The sequence below is a fragment of the Solea solea genome, chromosome 16 (genome assembly GCF_958295425.1).
Source record: "Solea solea chromosome 16, fSolSol10.1, whole genome shotgun sequence".
In the NCBI taxonomy this organism is placed as follows: domain Eukaryota; kingdom Metazoa; phylum Chordata; class Actinopteri; order Pleuronectiformes; family Soleidae; genus Solea; species Solea solea.
Window position 1 is genome coordinate 15,174,544 of NC_081149.1, and position 15,511 is coordinate 15,190,054.

The 15,511-nt window shown below is 37.3% G+C and overlaps 1 protein-coding gene across 1 annotated transcript; it reads left to right on the top strand.

Annotated features, from left to right (window-relative positions):
- The first annotated feature begins 706 nt into the window (after nt 1-706).
- LOC131475083 (nuclear GTPase SLIP-GC-like) lies at nt 707-14,771 on the top strand. The gene is made up of 22 exons (XM_058652929.1): nt 707-757; nt 1,234-1,315; nt 2,707-2,819; nt 2,999-3,037; nt 4,005-4,043; nt 4,124-4,157; nt 4,270-4,329; nt 4,469-4,556; nt 4,903-5,116; nt 5,232-5,474; nt 7,376-7,570; nt 7,691-7,863; nt 9,223-9,328; nt 9,439-9,526; nt 9,637-9,758; nt 10,208-10,372; nt 10,451-10,608; nt 10,721-10,838; nt 11,248-11,356; nt 11,462-11,595; nt 12,440-12,521; nt 12,616-14,771. Exons 2-22 carry the CDS (start codon nt 1,249-1,251, stop codon nt 12,681-12,683), a joined length of 2,415 nt encoding a protein of 804 aa, XP_058508912.1. The 5' UTR covers nt 707-757; nt 1,234-1,248; the 3' UTR covers nt 12,684-14,771.
- Nucleotides 14,772-15,511: the final 740 nt, after the last annotated feature.

The window sequence follows — 15,511 nt, forward strand, 5'->3', positions numbered from 1 at the left end:
TCTATGTGTTGTCCAGGGTGAACCCCGCCTATTGCCCTATGTCAGCCGAGATTGTGCACAGCTGCCCCCGTGTGTAGGATAAAGCAGTAGAAGATGGATGGATGGATGTTGCCTGATAATGTTTCCACAGAAGATACTAAAATTTCATATGATGTAAAAAACATTTGAAGGCAAGTATATCAGTGAGTGAAACTTGATCAAATGAACAAGTATTTTATAACCAAATATCAACTATATGTTCTGGTTTGAAACTCTTCATTTTTTTTATTTTTTATTTACTACATAATTCCATATATGTTCCTTCATAGATTGGATGTTTTCAATATAGATTTACAGTGTAGAAAATGAATGAGAAGGTGTGTACAGGTGTTTTGAATGGTAGTGTATATACTGTATATCTTTTGGTTCGAGTGGATGAGATGTTAAGCGTTAACATCTCAGAACAGAGCACAAAGTTCAAGAACACAACAGAATACATTTTACCCTGATATGTACCTAATAGCTGACTTTACCCTTTTATAACAAAGTTGAACCCTTATTGAGAGTACAACTTATTGCAGGACTGGTGAATTTGCAATTCAAATAATCTTGATGAAAAACAACATAATTTAAATGGCAGAACGGGACATGACATGAACCTGCCCTGTGGGCAGGGAGTGGTTTCTGTAAAGGGCAGAGTCACAATAAAAGGAAATGCGCGATGTAGATCGAGCATTGCTGAGGTGCTGTTTGAACATTAAAGAGGAACTGACAGAATGTAAGTATTGCAACTAAAATACATATTTTCCTACTTAACTACTAGAAACATTGTGGAATAACCATCTTCTGTGCTATTTTTGCTTTGACGGTCCAGTCATAAATATGCTTAACATTGATTCAAACTTTAAGTCACACATTTTTCACAGTGTAGAATCTGAGTGCACCTCAAAAACCCAACCTATCTATTTGATGAGTTGGTTTCCAGTTATTCAGCACTTACCTTCTATCCCCAACATTTTTTGGCTAATGTGTGGTAGGGAATATCAATTTAAAGATGTTCCAACCACACATTGCGTTGTTTATTTACAAAACACTATAAATTGTTTGTTTTATGTATTGATTATTCATGTTAGTGTACATTTCACTGGATTTTATTTCACTGGAATATCATGGTTTTTACACATGATATTTTCTGAACCGTTTTACTAAAATCAAGAATAATGAATTAAATGAACTTATTTATTTGTCACTCAGTTGCTGCCATTGGACATGGATGACTTTGTTTGTGATATATTAGAAGAATGGGGTCTCAGCAAATACATTGAGACATTTAAAGGTAAAGTATTGTATTTCTTTGGGGAGCACTGGCACAATATGATTGAAATATCTAAATACACAACCTCATACAACCATGCTTTTAACTCTGTGAGCCTCTTTGTTTGAATTTAACTAACTGGGGGTCAATTCATCTTTATGCAAATGAATCTATAGCTTCCTATGTGACAGAAAACAGGTGGTAAATTTATTTCTATTTGCTAAATGCCAGAATAATGAGAGAAGGATTTTTTAAGACAATTTTCTATTACTTTCTTCAAAGTCAGAAGTTTGCATACATTTCATTAGTATTTGGTACCATTGCCTTTAAACTGTATGACTTGGGTAAAACGTTTTGGATATCCTTCCACAAGCTTCTCACAATAGTTGGCAGGAATTTTGGCCCATTCCTCCTGACAGAACTGGTGTAACTAAGCCAAGTTTGTAGGCCGGCTTGCTCGCACATACCTTTTCATGATGCCATCTATTTTGTGAAGTGCACCAGTCCCTCCTGCAGCAAAACAACCCCACAACATGATGCTGCCACCCCCATATTTCACAGTTGGGATGGTGTTCTCAGGCTTGCAAGCTTCTCCCTTTTTCCTCCAAATGTATCAATGGTCATTATGGCCAAACAGTTTGATGTCTCCAAAAATTAAGGTCTTTGTCCCTGTGTGCATTTGCTGTAATCTGGCTTTTTTATGTTTCTTTTGGAGTAATGGCTTCTTCCTGGCAGAGTGGCCTTTCAGCCCATGTCGGTACAGTACTCGTTTCACTGTGGATAATGACACACTCTTACCAGCTTCAGCCAGCATCTTCACAATGTCTTTTGCTTTTGTTCTTGGGTTGATTTGCACATTTCGGACCAAAGCACGTTCATCTCTGGGACACAGAACCCGTCTCCTTCCTGAGCAGGATGATGGCTGGACATTCCCATGGTGTTTATACTTACGTATAATTGTTTGAAAAGATGAACGTGGCACCTTCAGGCATCTGGAAATTGCCCCCTGATATCGTGGCTGATTTCTTTTGACTTTCCCATGATGTTACACAAAGAAGCAGTGTGTTTCAGGTGTGCCTTAAAATACATCCACAGGTGTGTCTCTAATTAACTCAAATGTCAATAAACCAGAAGAACCAGAATAAATCAGAAGCTTCCAAAGACATGACATCATCATGTGGGCTTTCCCAAATTGTATAAAGGCATAGTAATCTTAGTGTATGTAAACTTCTGACTTTGAAGAAAGTAATAAAAAATTGTCTAAAATTTAGCAAATAGAAATAATTTTGGTAATCCTAACGGACCTAAAACAGGAAAAGTGATTGTCTGATTTCATGTCAGACAGTGAGGAAAAAAAAGTCAATGTGTCATGGGAATAAACTTCTTGAACTCTTGAATATTTTCTATTGCAGATCATGAGGTTGACAAGGAAAGTCTTTACTGTCTTACTAATGAGTTGATTGGTGAACTGATCCCAAAGGTGGGACCAAAGGGAAAATTCATCAAGAAATTTGAACTGTTAAAGGTAACACTCTTCACACAAGTGCTGCATTACATACATGCTATGACATATAAGGTGTAACAGGAACAGCAGAATGGGCTCCTGGTCCTTCATTGATGGCAATTTTTATGAAATGCTTTAGCTATTATGGATGAGGAAGTTTTGGATGGTATGGATTATGAATGTTTCTGTCGTCACTATAGAAACAACAAGACTCAGCAACAAACCAGGAGGCAGTTCCAGTAAGTTGAATAGAGTTTTATGTGCTTCTGTGTAGGGGAGACCAGGGACAGTTGTAACAGGGGACGGTTGTAACACCTTGAATTCCTCCAATCAGAAACAACTTAGAGTGATGACACTCACTGTGCACATGCTCAGTGAGTGTCCCTCCATTCCTACTAAAGAGAGAGCCACATTTGAAACTTCCTGATGGTGTTATGTACAAAAGCTTGTTTTTTAGGTAAAAAAATGACTTTCCTGTCTGATGTACTTTTTTGGATGGTGTTTTAAGATCAACTGTCTATGAATTCAAACAAGTATTATTAGAATCACTGTTTTGTAAGCTTAAAATAGAAATGGCTAACAAGTGTCAAACTAGCAGTCAAGCTTGCTCACATGAGATGAAAACATGGTTGGTGATACTGGGATGGTGTTACAACCGTTTCATTTATATTTTAAAAACTAATAATAATAATGCTTATTGTTTATTGATTGATTTTTACTTGATGTAAGGTGATGTATTATATGTATTATAATCATTTTCTTGCATTATAATTTGACGGCTTCACTTCTTTTTTGTCATGTATATGAGAAAAAGGTAAACATTACTTAATTAATAGTCACAATAACATGACTGATAAATAATATTTTCCATTTTGACTATATGATTGATTCATTATGGATATTTTACACGTTACAACCGTCCCTATTCACTGGGAGAAACTGTATTAGAATCAATTTTGCAACCTGTACATATTTCATAAAACCACATGAATGCATTATTACAACAGTTGACAGATTGAAGTTTATAATAAAACAAATTGGTTATTCCAGTGTAAATGGTTTTTGATGTATTGCTGAAAATAGCAAAAAGTGTTACAACTGTCCCTGGTCTCCCCTAATAAGTTATGCGTGAGTTATTAATTGCAGTCATACTGATTTTCACTAGCTGTCCAGATTTTTTACACAGCACTATACTTGTTTCCATAGTCAGGACGAGAGTATGAAGAAACAGAAGAATCTGCTCAGGTAAGGATGAAACTGGTTTTGCCAGACAAAGGATATGTGAATGTTATTCCCGGTCAAATACTGTCTATGTTCATTCTCAGGGTTTTTCATCCACCAGTGGTGCAAATGATACAGGTATTTTACATCATGAGACCAGAATTTTATAGTGTGAGAAGCACATGCAACAAACAGTAATAAATATTATGATAATAATAATATTAATACTAATAATAAATCCATCAATAAGGAAAGCGAAAGGGCAAACAACTCTCACAAGCAAGTAAACGCAGATGTACACCAGATTCAGGTTTGTTACTTTTTCAACAATAACATTTGAACACCTTGCATTGTTAATGTATTTCAGTAAGTGGCTGTAGTCATGTCTAATCAGACAATTATTTCCTTCATTGTTCCTGCTTAACGTCTCTTTACTCTCACCCTGACAGAAGAGAGCAAACTCTCTGATGTAAAAAAAATAATGACTAACGTCGAAATGAGACTTCCAGACAACACAAAGATCAGTGATTTCCTGATGTAAGCATTAACTGTTCTATTTTCCAGTACTGTACCTCCTGAAGGTAAAGCAGTGAACTTGTTTTCAGCTGTTTGCATATGTAAACGAACCTGAGCTAAACAAAGAAAGTACCACGTATAATGTGTGTTATTTGATAAATCTACCAATATAATAACACCATGGTATAAGTGTATTGTTTTTAAAAGAACCTATGGTAGTCTGACTACTTTACTGCATGTCACCCTCAAATCAAACCATTGATTACTTTGGAGAATGAATACAATTATTTTTGAAGTTTATGCATGTGATGCTGTTAATATTTTTCACCTAATCCTAATGAGTCATGATAAAACTCTTTTGTATCAGCCGTGAAATCCGCGATTTGACAACGGAAAAGAGGGAACTGGTTGGTGTCTTTGGTAAAACAGGGGCTGGAAAGAGCACTTTGATCAATGCCATCATTGGAGAGAAGGATCTTCTACCGACTGGAAGCGGCACTGCATGCACCACAGTCATGATTAAAGTGGAGGCCAGTGACTCGCCAAAGTATGAAGCATACATTGAGTTCATTACACCACAGGTGAAAATGTTTATCTTTTATTTTTGACTACTTGAAATGTTATATTGTTGCATTGAATGTATGGTTGTCACACATCACAGGCCATTTTATTCAACTCATGTCATTTTATTTTTAGGAGTGGAAAGACGAATTGTGGTCCTTTGAAAAATGTCAGGATGATGATGATGATGACGATGACGATGATGATGATGATGATAATGATGATGATGATGATGAAGACATGGAAGAAAAGCTTACAGCCTTGTATGGACAAGATTGGAAAGGCAAAATAACCCATGAAAACTGCAATGAGAAAAAGCATTTCAAAGAAATTCCACATTTTCTAAAGTCAGATACGATGTGTTTGACATGTGACTCAGTAAGTAAAATGAACAAAAGATATTAGGCACTTACCTCCAAATATTACAGCCCCAAGACAAAGATTTTGGGACATAAGGCACAGAAATAGGGCCCTCGTCATACTGTTACCTTGATTCTCCAGTGTGGGTGTTCATATTTAATTATCCACAGTAAAAAAGGCACCATGCACATGGACAATTTATAAAACAGAGAATATGTATTAGAATAGAATAGAATAGCCTTTTATTGTCATTGTATTGTGTACAACGAAATTGGAGCGCAACTCCCTTTGGTGCAATTTACAGTCAGCAGTATAACATTTTAAAATTTTGTTAAAATTCAATTATAAAAAAAACTGTCCAGGTAGAAAAACTATACATAAATATATATACACCATTGCAGCAAACATATGTAAACAATTCCAGTGCCAACAAGAAAAATGGCAAATCAGGAAGTGTAAACATGAGCATAGAAGTGTAAACATGACCATAGATCAGCAGTTATTGCACTTGGTACACCTGTTTATTGTCCTTTTATGTATACGATAGTTTTATTGTCCTTGAATGTATACGACATTTTATTGTCCATTTATTGCACTTGATCAATATGATCAATGTGATCAGTATATGTGTATCTATACAGGTTATCTGGTTTTATTTTTGTTTACCTCAGTGATAGCTCTGGGAAAGAAGCTATCCCTTAGTCTGTTAGTCCTGGCTTTGTGTGACCTGTACCGCCGGCCCGAGGGTAACAGGTCAAACAGGTGATTTGCTGGGTGGAAGGAGTCCTTGATGATGTTTCCAGCTCGGCTTATGTAGCGAGAGCTGGCAATGTCCTCCAGGCTGGGCAGAGAGCACCCAGTGATCTTCTGGGCTGTGCTAATGACCCTCTGCAGCGCTCTCCTGTCTGCTGCAGAGCACCCTGCATACCACGCTGTGATGCAATACGCCAGGATGCTCTCTATGGTGGCCCAATGGTGGCCCACGCCCAGAAATCTGATGGAGTGGACCCTTTCCACACAGTCCCCGTTGATGTACAGTAGGGCCGGGTCCACTCTGCCCTTCCTGAAGTCCAGTATTATTTCTGTTGTTTTTGTGGTGTTCAGTTTGAGGTTATTAATAGAACACCACACTGTCAGTCTGTTGACCTCATCTCTGTAGTCAGACTCATCCCCGCCTGAGATGAGCCCGGCCACGGTGGTATCATCCGCAAACTTGATGATGCTGTTTGAGAGATGGGTCGGGGAGCAGTCGTATGTGTAGAGAGTGAAGAGGAGGGGACTCAATCCTTGTGGGGAGCCGGTGCTGAGTGTGATGGTGCTGGAGAGGTGTGGGCCAAGTCTGACAGACTGTGGACGGTCTGACAGGAAGTCCTTAATCCAAAGGCAGGTGTGAAAGCTTCTGGACCAGGACCTCCGGTATGATGTGGTTGAATGCTGAGCTGAAGTCCAGGAAGAGCATCCTGACATAGCTCCCCAGGTGCTCCAGGTGACTAAGCGCGGTGTGGAGCGCTATGGTGATAGCGTCCTCTGTGGATCGGTTTGGCCTGTAGGCAAACTGATGTGGGTCCAGGGTGGGAGGCAGACATGCCCTGATGTGCTGGGAGACCAGTCTCTCAAAGCACTTCATGACTACAGGCGTAAGTGCAACAGGCCTGTAGTCGTTAAGTTAGTCATACTAAGATAATACTTGAATGACTAAGATAACTGCCAAATTATAACAATGCCAATAGTATTTAAAGTCAGACTTTCATCTCCACCTTCACTCTGCTACTTGGAATCATTTTTTTCCCCTGTTTCTTTCAATGATAGTGTTTCTTGAGTGCTCTTTTATGTGCTATGTATGCCATTCTGTTTCTTTATGCTATTACAATACATATATAATTTAATTCCATTTCATTTTTTTATTTTTTTTCCCACAGGCTGAGGAGCTATCTGCAGAAATGGCCAAATATACAAGAAATAGTAGTAGAGCAGTGAAGAAGCAATACTGGCCATTAGTGAAGTGTGTGACTCTCAAGTTACCTAATAGAAATGACTTTCTCCAACATGTCACGATTGTGGACTTACCAGGAAATGGGGACCGCAATAAGAGCAGAGACAAAATGTGGAAAGAGGTAACTTATTCACATGCACTTCTGATTATTGTATATTTAGTATGATGTGTATACTGTATTAGTTTCTGATTAACATTATAATCAATTATTCAAAATGAACTAGCTATTATATTTCAACAGCTTGTTGGAAAATGTTCCACCGTGTGGATTGTGAGTGAGGCCAATCGCTCAGCGGCAGATAAAAAAGCCTGGGAAATCCTGGATAATTCCTGTTGCCTCATGGGAAATGGTGGCGAGTGTCAGCAAATTCACTTCATCTGCACAAAGTGTGATGACCCTGGTAACCTAGATAGGTAAGTGGTTTATGACACAAGTGTTTGTTGATCTGTTCAAAGCCTTTGAATTGGTTATTTAAAGGTATGGTTCAGCTGTCCATTGAAGTTAATGATGATAGTTAGGGTTAGGGTAATAGGCCAGTAGTAATTATGGTTAAGGTTCGAGTAAGTCGCCAGGAAATGAATGTAAGTCAATGCAATGTCCCCTCAAGACTTGTAAACCTAACATGCGTGTGTGTGTGCGCACAAGAGAGGGAGAGAAGGAGCAAAAGAGAGAGAGAGTCACCTTCCTGATGTGTAGGTTGTTGTGTTTCATGTCCTGCTGTTCCCTCCCCCACTCTGCCTGGCCTGGTTGTCTGTCCCATAGACCCTCCTTGGCTTAATGTCTATGCTGTCCAGCATCTCCCAGAGCCCCCTCCTCATCCACCATGATCTATAGCATCCCTCTTTCTCTGCTTCTTTGTCTGGCTCTGAATGTGGTCGGCTGATTGTAACATTGAGGTTTTAAGTTTAAGGTCTCGTGTAGGTCTGATATCGGAGCTGGTTGAAAAATAAATGGCACACACACACACACACACACCACAAAACTATTGTCACCGGTTGTATTAAATATTATTTGAAGCACAAAACACCTAATATACCTGCAAGTATAATACATTCTAGAGACAATACAAACATGGAAATGTTTTTCCTTTAGCTCCAACTGACATATTCAAATCTGCAGCAGTAAGGTAGATACAATTGTACAACAAATGCTGAGATTGTCCCTTTGTCCACAATTACACAGGAGTTCCAGAAAACCACTTTTAGTGCAGATGAGTTTGTTTTAATTCAAAACACTGATGGGATCCATTGGGCCGAGTGTTCAGCACAGTATCAGATTGTTACCTCCAGAAACACACAATCGTAAATGAGGTTTAGCTCTTCTCAGGGGGGAGGGGTATGTTCAAAGCAGATGTTAGAGTCACTTCGTCCCACAGCAACATTAGAATAGTTTACATTTGTGTACACTGTTTCTGTGAGTAGTTTATTGTATTAAGTGTTCTTGCATCATAATATTCAGATTTATCGTAAATAATTGAATGTGCACATTCATTTTAATTTCTGTTAAAGAGGGGGTGGAGGTGGGGTCCAAATTCTTTGAGCATTTAAAATGTACTTGATCGATCTCTACCAAACCCTAACAAACAAACATACCCTGTCCTACAATTATCCAAAAGCACACCGTGTCTTACTGTGAATATTTATGATTCAAATATAAAACCCTATTCACAAACTATTCCATTTCATTTTTCAAATGTCAAACTTCCATATCGTACAAATGTACACAGCAAATTGCAGATATTACTGTTCAAAAACTGTTAAAATCTCTTGTAGGGTAACAGGAACAGCACGTGAAAAGTTGCTTAAAAAAAACCAAGAAACCAAGAAACTAATGGACAGTAACATATTGAAGCACTTTGAAAAGGGAGAAAAGGTTAAGGTGAGTTATACACTGTAAAACCCCACCAGATTATCAAAGTCTTTACTTTACTTTACAGAATAATGAAAGTCTGAACTATCCCTTTCAACCCACACATCACCTGTTTTCAGAAACACTTCAATAACGACTGTTTCAAAGTGTTCACAGTGTGCGCCAGAACTTTTCTGAACGAAACATACAAAAAGGTAGAAGACACAGGTAGGTTTAATTTAGAAGATGTCACAGTTGTCATGTCCAGATACGTTATACATAGTGTATATACTTGTGTATATAAGTGTGTAACAATAAAAACGTAACCTTTTTTCTAGATATTCCAGCTCTTCAGGAGTTTCTGAAAAATCTTGATGACCGTCACTCAGAGACACTAAACTATGTGTCAAGAGCACATGGCATTCTCTCTCTGATCCAAGGGGCAAGAAACAGGAAATCGGTAAGTAATAAAAATCTTTGTTGTATTTATTGGTTTTTATGCAGTTCATATTTCCAGAAGTCCATGGCATACATGTATATATGTATATGTATATATATATATATGTATATATATATATATATACATATATATATATATATATATATATACATATTATATACAGACACACATATAAATGTATATATATAAATACATTTATATATATGTATATATATGTATGTATATACTGTATATATATAGGTAAAGAATGCTGAAATGCTATTTAAATATTCAAATGACTGACCAACCTCTGGGGTAACTTAATTTTAATGCTATTTAAATACTGAAAGAATCTTTTGTAATGGCAGCTCTAACTCACCCCTCGTGAATTTTGTTTCTTTTAGAAAGGCTACAATTCTGTTATTGAAGAATGATCAACAACATGGATAAATGAGTTTGTTTGTTTTCAGAACATGGACGTGTACAAAGACCTTGAAGAAACAATAAATTCTGAACTTGATAGAGTCAGCAAACCGATGGAAGAGGCTTATGCAGCGTTTGAAACTGGCCTTGAGGAGGGTGTGAAGAAGTCATGCAGCTCATGGAGAAAATCTGTGAAGAAAGCAATATGCCGTGTATGTAAAACTTTGATTAAAACAGCTTATTTTGCACTTCATGGACAATTTTAAATACATGTTTCTATTTTGATCCAGAAACCAGGTAAGGGTAGAGGTTTTCACAAGACAATGAAGTGTGTCGTCAACAACAGTGGTGCCTTTACATCAAAGAAAAAGGTCACAACAAACTTAAACGTGATATTAAGTTCTTGGTTGACTGGCAGCATTGATGAGAAATTCAAGGAGACCTTCCCGTAAGAAATAACATAATTATTTGTACACTGTATGGTCATATACATTTTTTCTTTTTCTTTTTTTTTTATCAATGATGCATTATAATGTACAGTAAATATTTCATCTTTTCAGAAATGAAAGGAAAAGTGGACCATTCAAGAATGCCCTTAACGTGTTTACACTGGGCACAGAGAAGCTGATTCAAAAGTACAAAGATGATGAACTGCAGCTTATCTTTCTCAAGACAGAGGTAAAACAGTTGTGTTTGTGTATCTATGAGGAAGGCTCGGGAAAGAATTCTCATCAATGACTATTTATTGCTAAGATGAATAGACATTTGAGAGATTAGTGTTGCAATCATTAGGCTCTGGTCCACAGAAATGGTCATACGATCAGATAGATCTACCTTTTTCACCATAGAATGAGTGCATGTTAGGTGTTGTGCAGGCTTAAATGCTTGACTGCTACACTGAGGGGATCTGGTTGTGCTGCTGTCATGTAGGGGAATTGAGGTGTAATTTGGTCCACTTGTCACCATCGAGGAAGGAGTCACTATATCCTTGCATTTATAAATAGATGTTGGTTTGTAGCTTTATAGACATGTTGTTCAAGTTCATCTACAATGTGATAATGTGTTGATCTTCCTGTCCTCTGTTTAGGAAGAAAAAGTCAAGCATAAACTCAACAAAACCATCCGGTATCACAAGAAGACAATCTACAACATTCTGACAAACAAAATAGAGGAAAACATGCAAACATGTTATGATGGTAATAATGATGATCACAATATGTAGAGACTGTGATTGTAGTAAAACTATTTTACATTAATCCTGACTGTGTAGAAACATATGCCTGACAAGTCTCCTGTTGTAGCTGCAAAGGAGGAAGAAGGAACCGGTTCAATGAAAAGAATGCAGGACATTATCCTGGACCATATCAAGGATAATGAAGACACCATGTTTGAGGAGGCTAAAAGTGAAATGTTGGAACAACTGGTTCACTTGAAGGTTTGTAACATTTTAACACATGATACAAAATAACACTGGGCTGCACACCTCAATATTCAACCATTATATTAGGTAATTGTAACCATAAGCAAGTGGACTTTGTATGACTGTAACCACACACATTCTATTTGGTAAGATGTTGCAGTCAAACATTTCTGAACCAAAAATGTTATAGTCATATCTTACAAGATGGTTTGGTGCAGCCTCATGGTTTGACAGCTTGGTCTTCTCAGGGGCCAAACACTGGCAACAGATAGCCCTGAGTCAATGCTCAGCCCATGATTCTACAGTTCCTGCAAAGGCTATTGCATATATAGGTGTTGATATCCTTGATGTTGAGTTCCTTGATGATGTGACCAACTTTGTGTTGTAATTCCCAAGGCTGGCTAGGGGATGTGTTAGTCATCATTGTTGTTATATGTTTCCCAACCTATGATTTGAAGTTAGTCCTATAATCTCTGGAAAGCTGGAAAACTGTCACTGGCTGTCACTCAAAACAGCATTTTTGTTGTCAGAAATATCTGTAAGGAAGGCAGGGGGAAAAGTCCTCATGTTACACACCACCACTCCACCTCTGTGTAATTAACATATATTAAAAAAACACATTTACTCTAGAAAATGCTCAAATGCAACATTTCCCATTTGCAGAAAAGTAAAACAGCAGCATTTGCTCACTTAGGTCAATTCCAGGAATATGTCAGTATATTTGCACCTAAATGCTAATGACGCCATTGAGACTTTTGGCTAATTTAAATACACATCTAAACAGTTGTTGCCAGTGTGACTCATTAAATCTTGATCAAATTTTTTTGGTGAGTAATTAGTGGTTTTGACGCTTAATTAGAACGACATCCTGAAGGAACTGGAGAAAACCTTGAGGGAATCAATAGAGCTGGCACTCAAGACAGATTCAGACCCATTGCCAGGTATGAAAAATACCATGATAAAATAATTCACAGTATATTAGGCTAATTGAAAATGTTCATATTTTTAAGGTTTTCTGTTTGTTTTTTTCTTCAGATGTTTCATCAGAGCTTGACTCTGTGAAGAAGTTCCTCAGTGAACTAAAAGGCAGCCCAAGTGAATAAACTGAGCAATCTAAAATGATGCTAAAGGTTCTACTGGTTGGCATCAGTCGACTTCTTGAAACTTTGAAAGGTGAAATATGGCTCAAGGATTAATCCATTAACTTTTGGAGAGGATCTGATTATGGGGGTGGATACATACTTATTTTTACTTTTATCCTTGTGAGTTGTTGTTTTTTTCCAGCATCTTCATTTACTAAATGACTTTTGTTAAGTTTGTGCAGAATGATTTTTATATTTGTGTGGATGGACATTCTTGCCATGGTCTGATATAGAGGCAGGGGGCAGAAAGATTCTGTCTCATTCAATCCAAGTACATGTGGCTGATTAGTCTTTGCCACTGGGCCACTATTATGCCCTCAAAATGCTTTGTCTTTTTAAGGATTCTTAATGATTTAATGATTTATATAATACATTTAGATAAGGTGATTGATATATGAGTGCCCTTGTATATGTTATGGATGAACTTGAATACAAGCTTTAGGCTGGACTTTATCAGACTGTTCAAGTAAAGTAAAGTAACAGTTTCTCACTTTAAGCAATGTGCAGAATTAAGTGGATGCAGAATGATTTTCTATTGTTTTTTGGGGATAGACATTCTTACCATGTACTGATCTAGAGGCAGGAGGCCAGGATTTTATTTCTGTAACTTTTAAGGTGATTTGAGTTACCCTGTGTAATTAATTGATGAATTACGAGCTTTAGGCTGGATTTGATAAACTGGATTCTTAAATAACACTAGTTTCTTACTGCTAACACTGTTTGTGTATCAGAAATATCATCACAGGTGCGTTTGCATCGAGCTGCCAGCAGCAATTAACCTGTGCATACAGTACTTGTGCTAACTGCTCTCTTCAGCCTGACACTGTAGAGAATGTGCAGCATACTGTGTGTCCTCATAGTTTCTGTCAGGCCAAGCATGTGATCATGTCAAACAATTATTCTGGCTTTCATTTTCTCTTGGTCAACCCTAAATATTTTTGATTATGTAGTTGTTTATGTGCTCTGAATAAAGACATAAAATGAATTGATTTGTTTGTTGATTAGGGAGGTCAGAGAATAATGAACAAACCATTAAGGAAACATGCAGCTGTCACAGCCACAAACCTTGATTTGGTCATGTTGTAGGAGGTACATGATGGGCCCATGGATCGTCCACACTTGAGCATTAAAGCATTAAAGTCTAGGTCTATAGCAGCATAACTAAGAGATGGTTCAGGTCCAGTAAAGTTTTAAGTCTAACTTTAAATACAGAGAGCGTGTCCACCTCCCGAACAGACCAGACAGCCATACCTATATATGTATCATTATATGTATATTTTATCAAATGGAGGGGAAACAGTTTATATACAAACAAATCAATATGTAGGCCATAGGCTACACTTTATTCTAAATATTAGTATTGACCCTTAAACAGGCTATTGATATCTAAAAAAATGGTCCAGTGTACAGTATCACCTCCATTAGTTCAGTTCTACTATATGAAATAATATAAGGTCTTGTAAGGTTACTGCTTGTGTTACTGCGTGCCTCTGGGAAATAATAGAGGTCAGCAAGTGTCTTCTGTCTTGTCTGTAAGTTTCACTTAACAATTAATTGCAATTTTTAATAAGCCTCTTTGTTTTGCATGTGTACAAAGTGTGCACATCACAGATACGCCTGTCATTGTGTGCTGCACCTGTACTTCTTGTATCTGTCACACACCAAGGCCCAGGACAAGCATGTGATGTGTCATACGATTCTCCTGGCTTTCATTTTCTCTTTCGCCTAAATATTTTCTCACGGAAAGATGTCTTGTATTAGTTAAGGTCAGTGACCTTTCATAGATGACAAGCATTTCCTCCTGTAGTCACCAAAGCATCACATTCAAAAGGTACACTTTGTCTTGGCAACATTTAATACACCATTATACAGCTGGCAGTTTATAGCAAAGTATATCACATTGAAAATGAGTTGTGAAGTAGTAAGTGTAATATTAAAAGTCATCTCATGTCATTGCTGACTAAATAACTAATTACTTCTAAAGAACAGAAAAAGAATTGCACTTAAAAACTGAGAACCTCTTCAGTGAATAAAAGTGTTTACATGTGACAGTGGACTGCTTGACTTAATTACTAAAACCATGTACAAGGCTCCCAACCTTTAACAAAATGAAATTCACACACTGTTGTTGTTGTTGTTGTCACATTGTGTATGCATGTCATGATCTTGATAAATGCTGCTAAATCACAAAAGGTTGTTTGTTTTTGGCGTTTTTAAATTTCAAATATTGTATATGATGGCCGTGCAGTGCAGACACAAATTGCAGAGAGACACACCACTATTATGGTTAAAGAAAGCATTTGTATGTATCTGTATTGTTGTTTTATCAAAAAAACATAATCAGCCAAAACAAATCTGTAGGCCATAGGCTACACTGATTTTTAAATATTAGCACTGGCCTTTTAAAAAATGTTTATTAATAGACAATGACATTAAAAGGATTATATTCACTACTAATTTTTCAGTCCAGAGGTTTATCACCTCTGTTAGTTTCATTTTACTAAGAACGAAAATACATAATGTAAACAAAAATGTAGTTACATTTTCCTGAATATCTTCCCTTAAGGTTCCTGTTAGTGTTACTCCAGTGTTTGGTGTGCCCCTAGGAATTTAGCAGGTGTCTTCCATGTCTTAAGATAAGTTTCATTTACCAATAAATTGCAGGCCTTCTTTTTAATTAGTGTCTTTGTTTTGCCTGTGTACAAAATGTACAAACCACGGACACACCTGTCATATGGCGCATTTCCACCGGCTCTACTCGCCTCGCCTCGGCATGACACGGCACAATT

Coding starts and splice junctions, on each gene's coding strand:
- LOC131475083 (XM_058652929.1), top strand. CDS start 1,249: ATGGATGACTTTGTTTGTGATATATTAGAAGAATGGGGTCTCAGCAAA. Junction 9,527..9,636: donor CAAAAAGGTAGAAGACACAG/GTAGGTTTAATT, acceptor CCTTTTTTCTAG/ATATTCCAGCTCTTCAGGAG. Junction 11,357..11,461: donor CATGCAAACATGTTATGATG/GTAATAATGATG, acceptor CTCCTGTTGTAG/CTGCAAAGGAGGAAGAAGGA.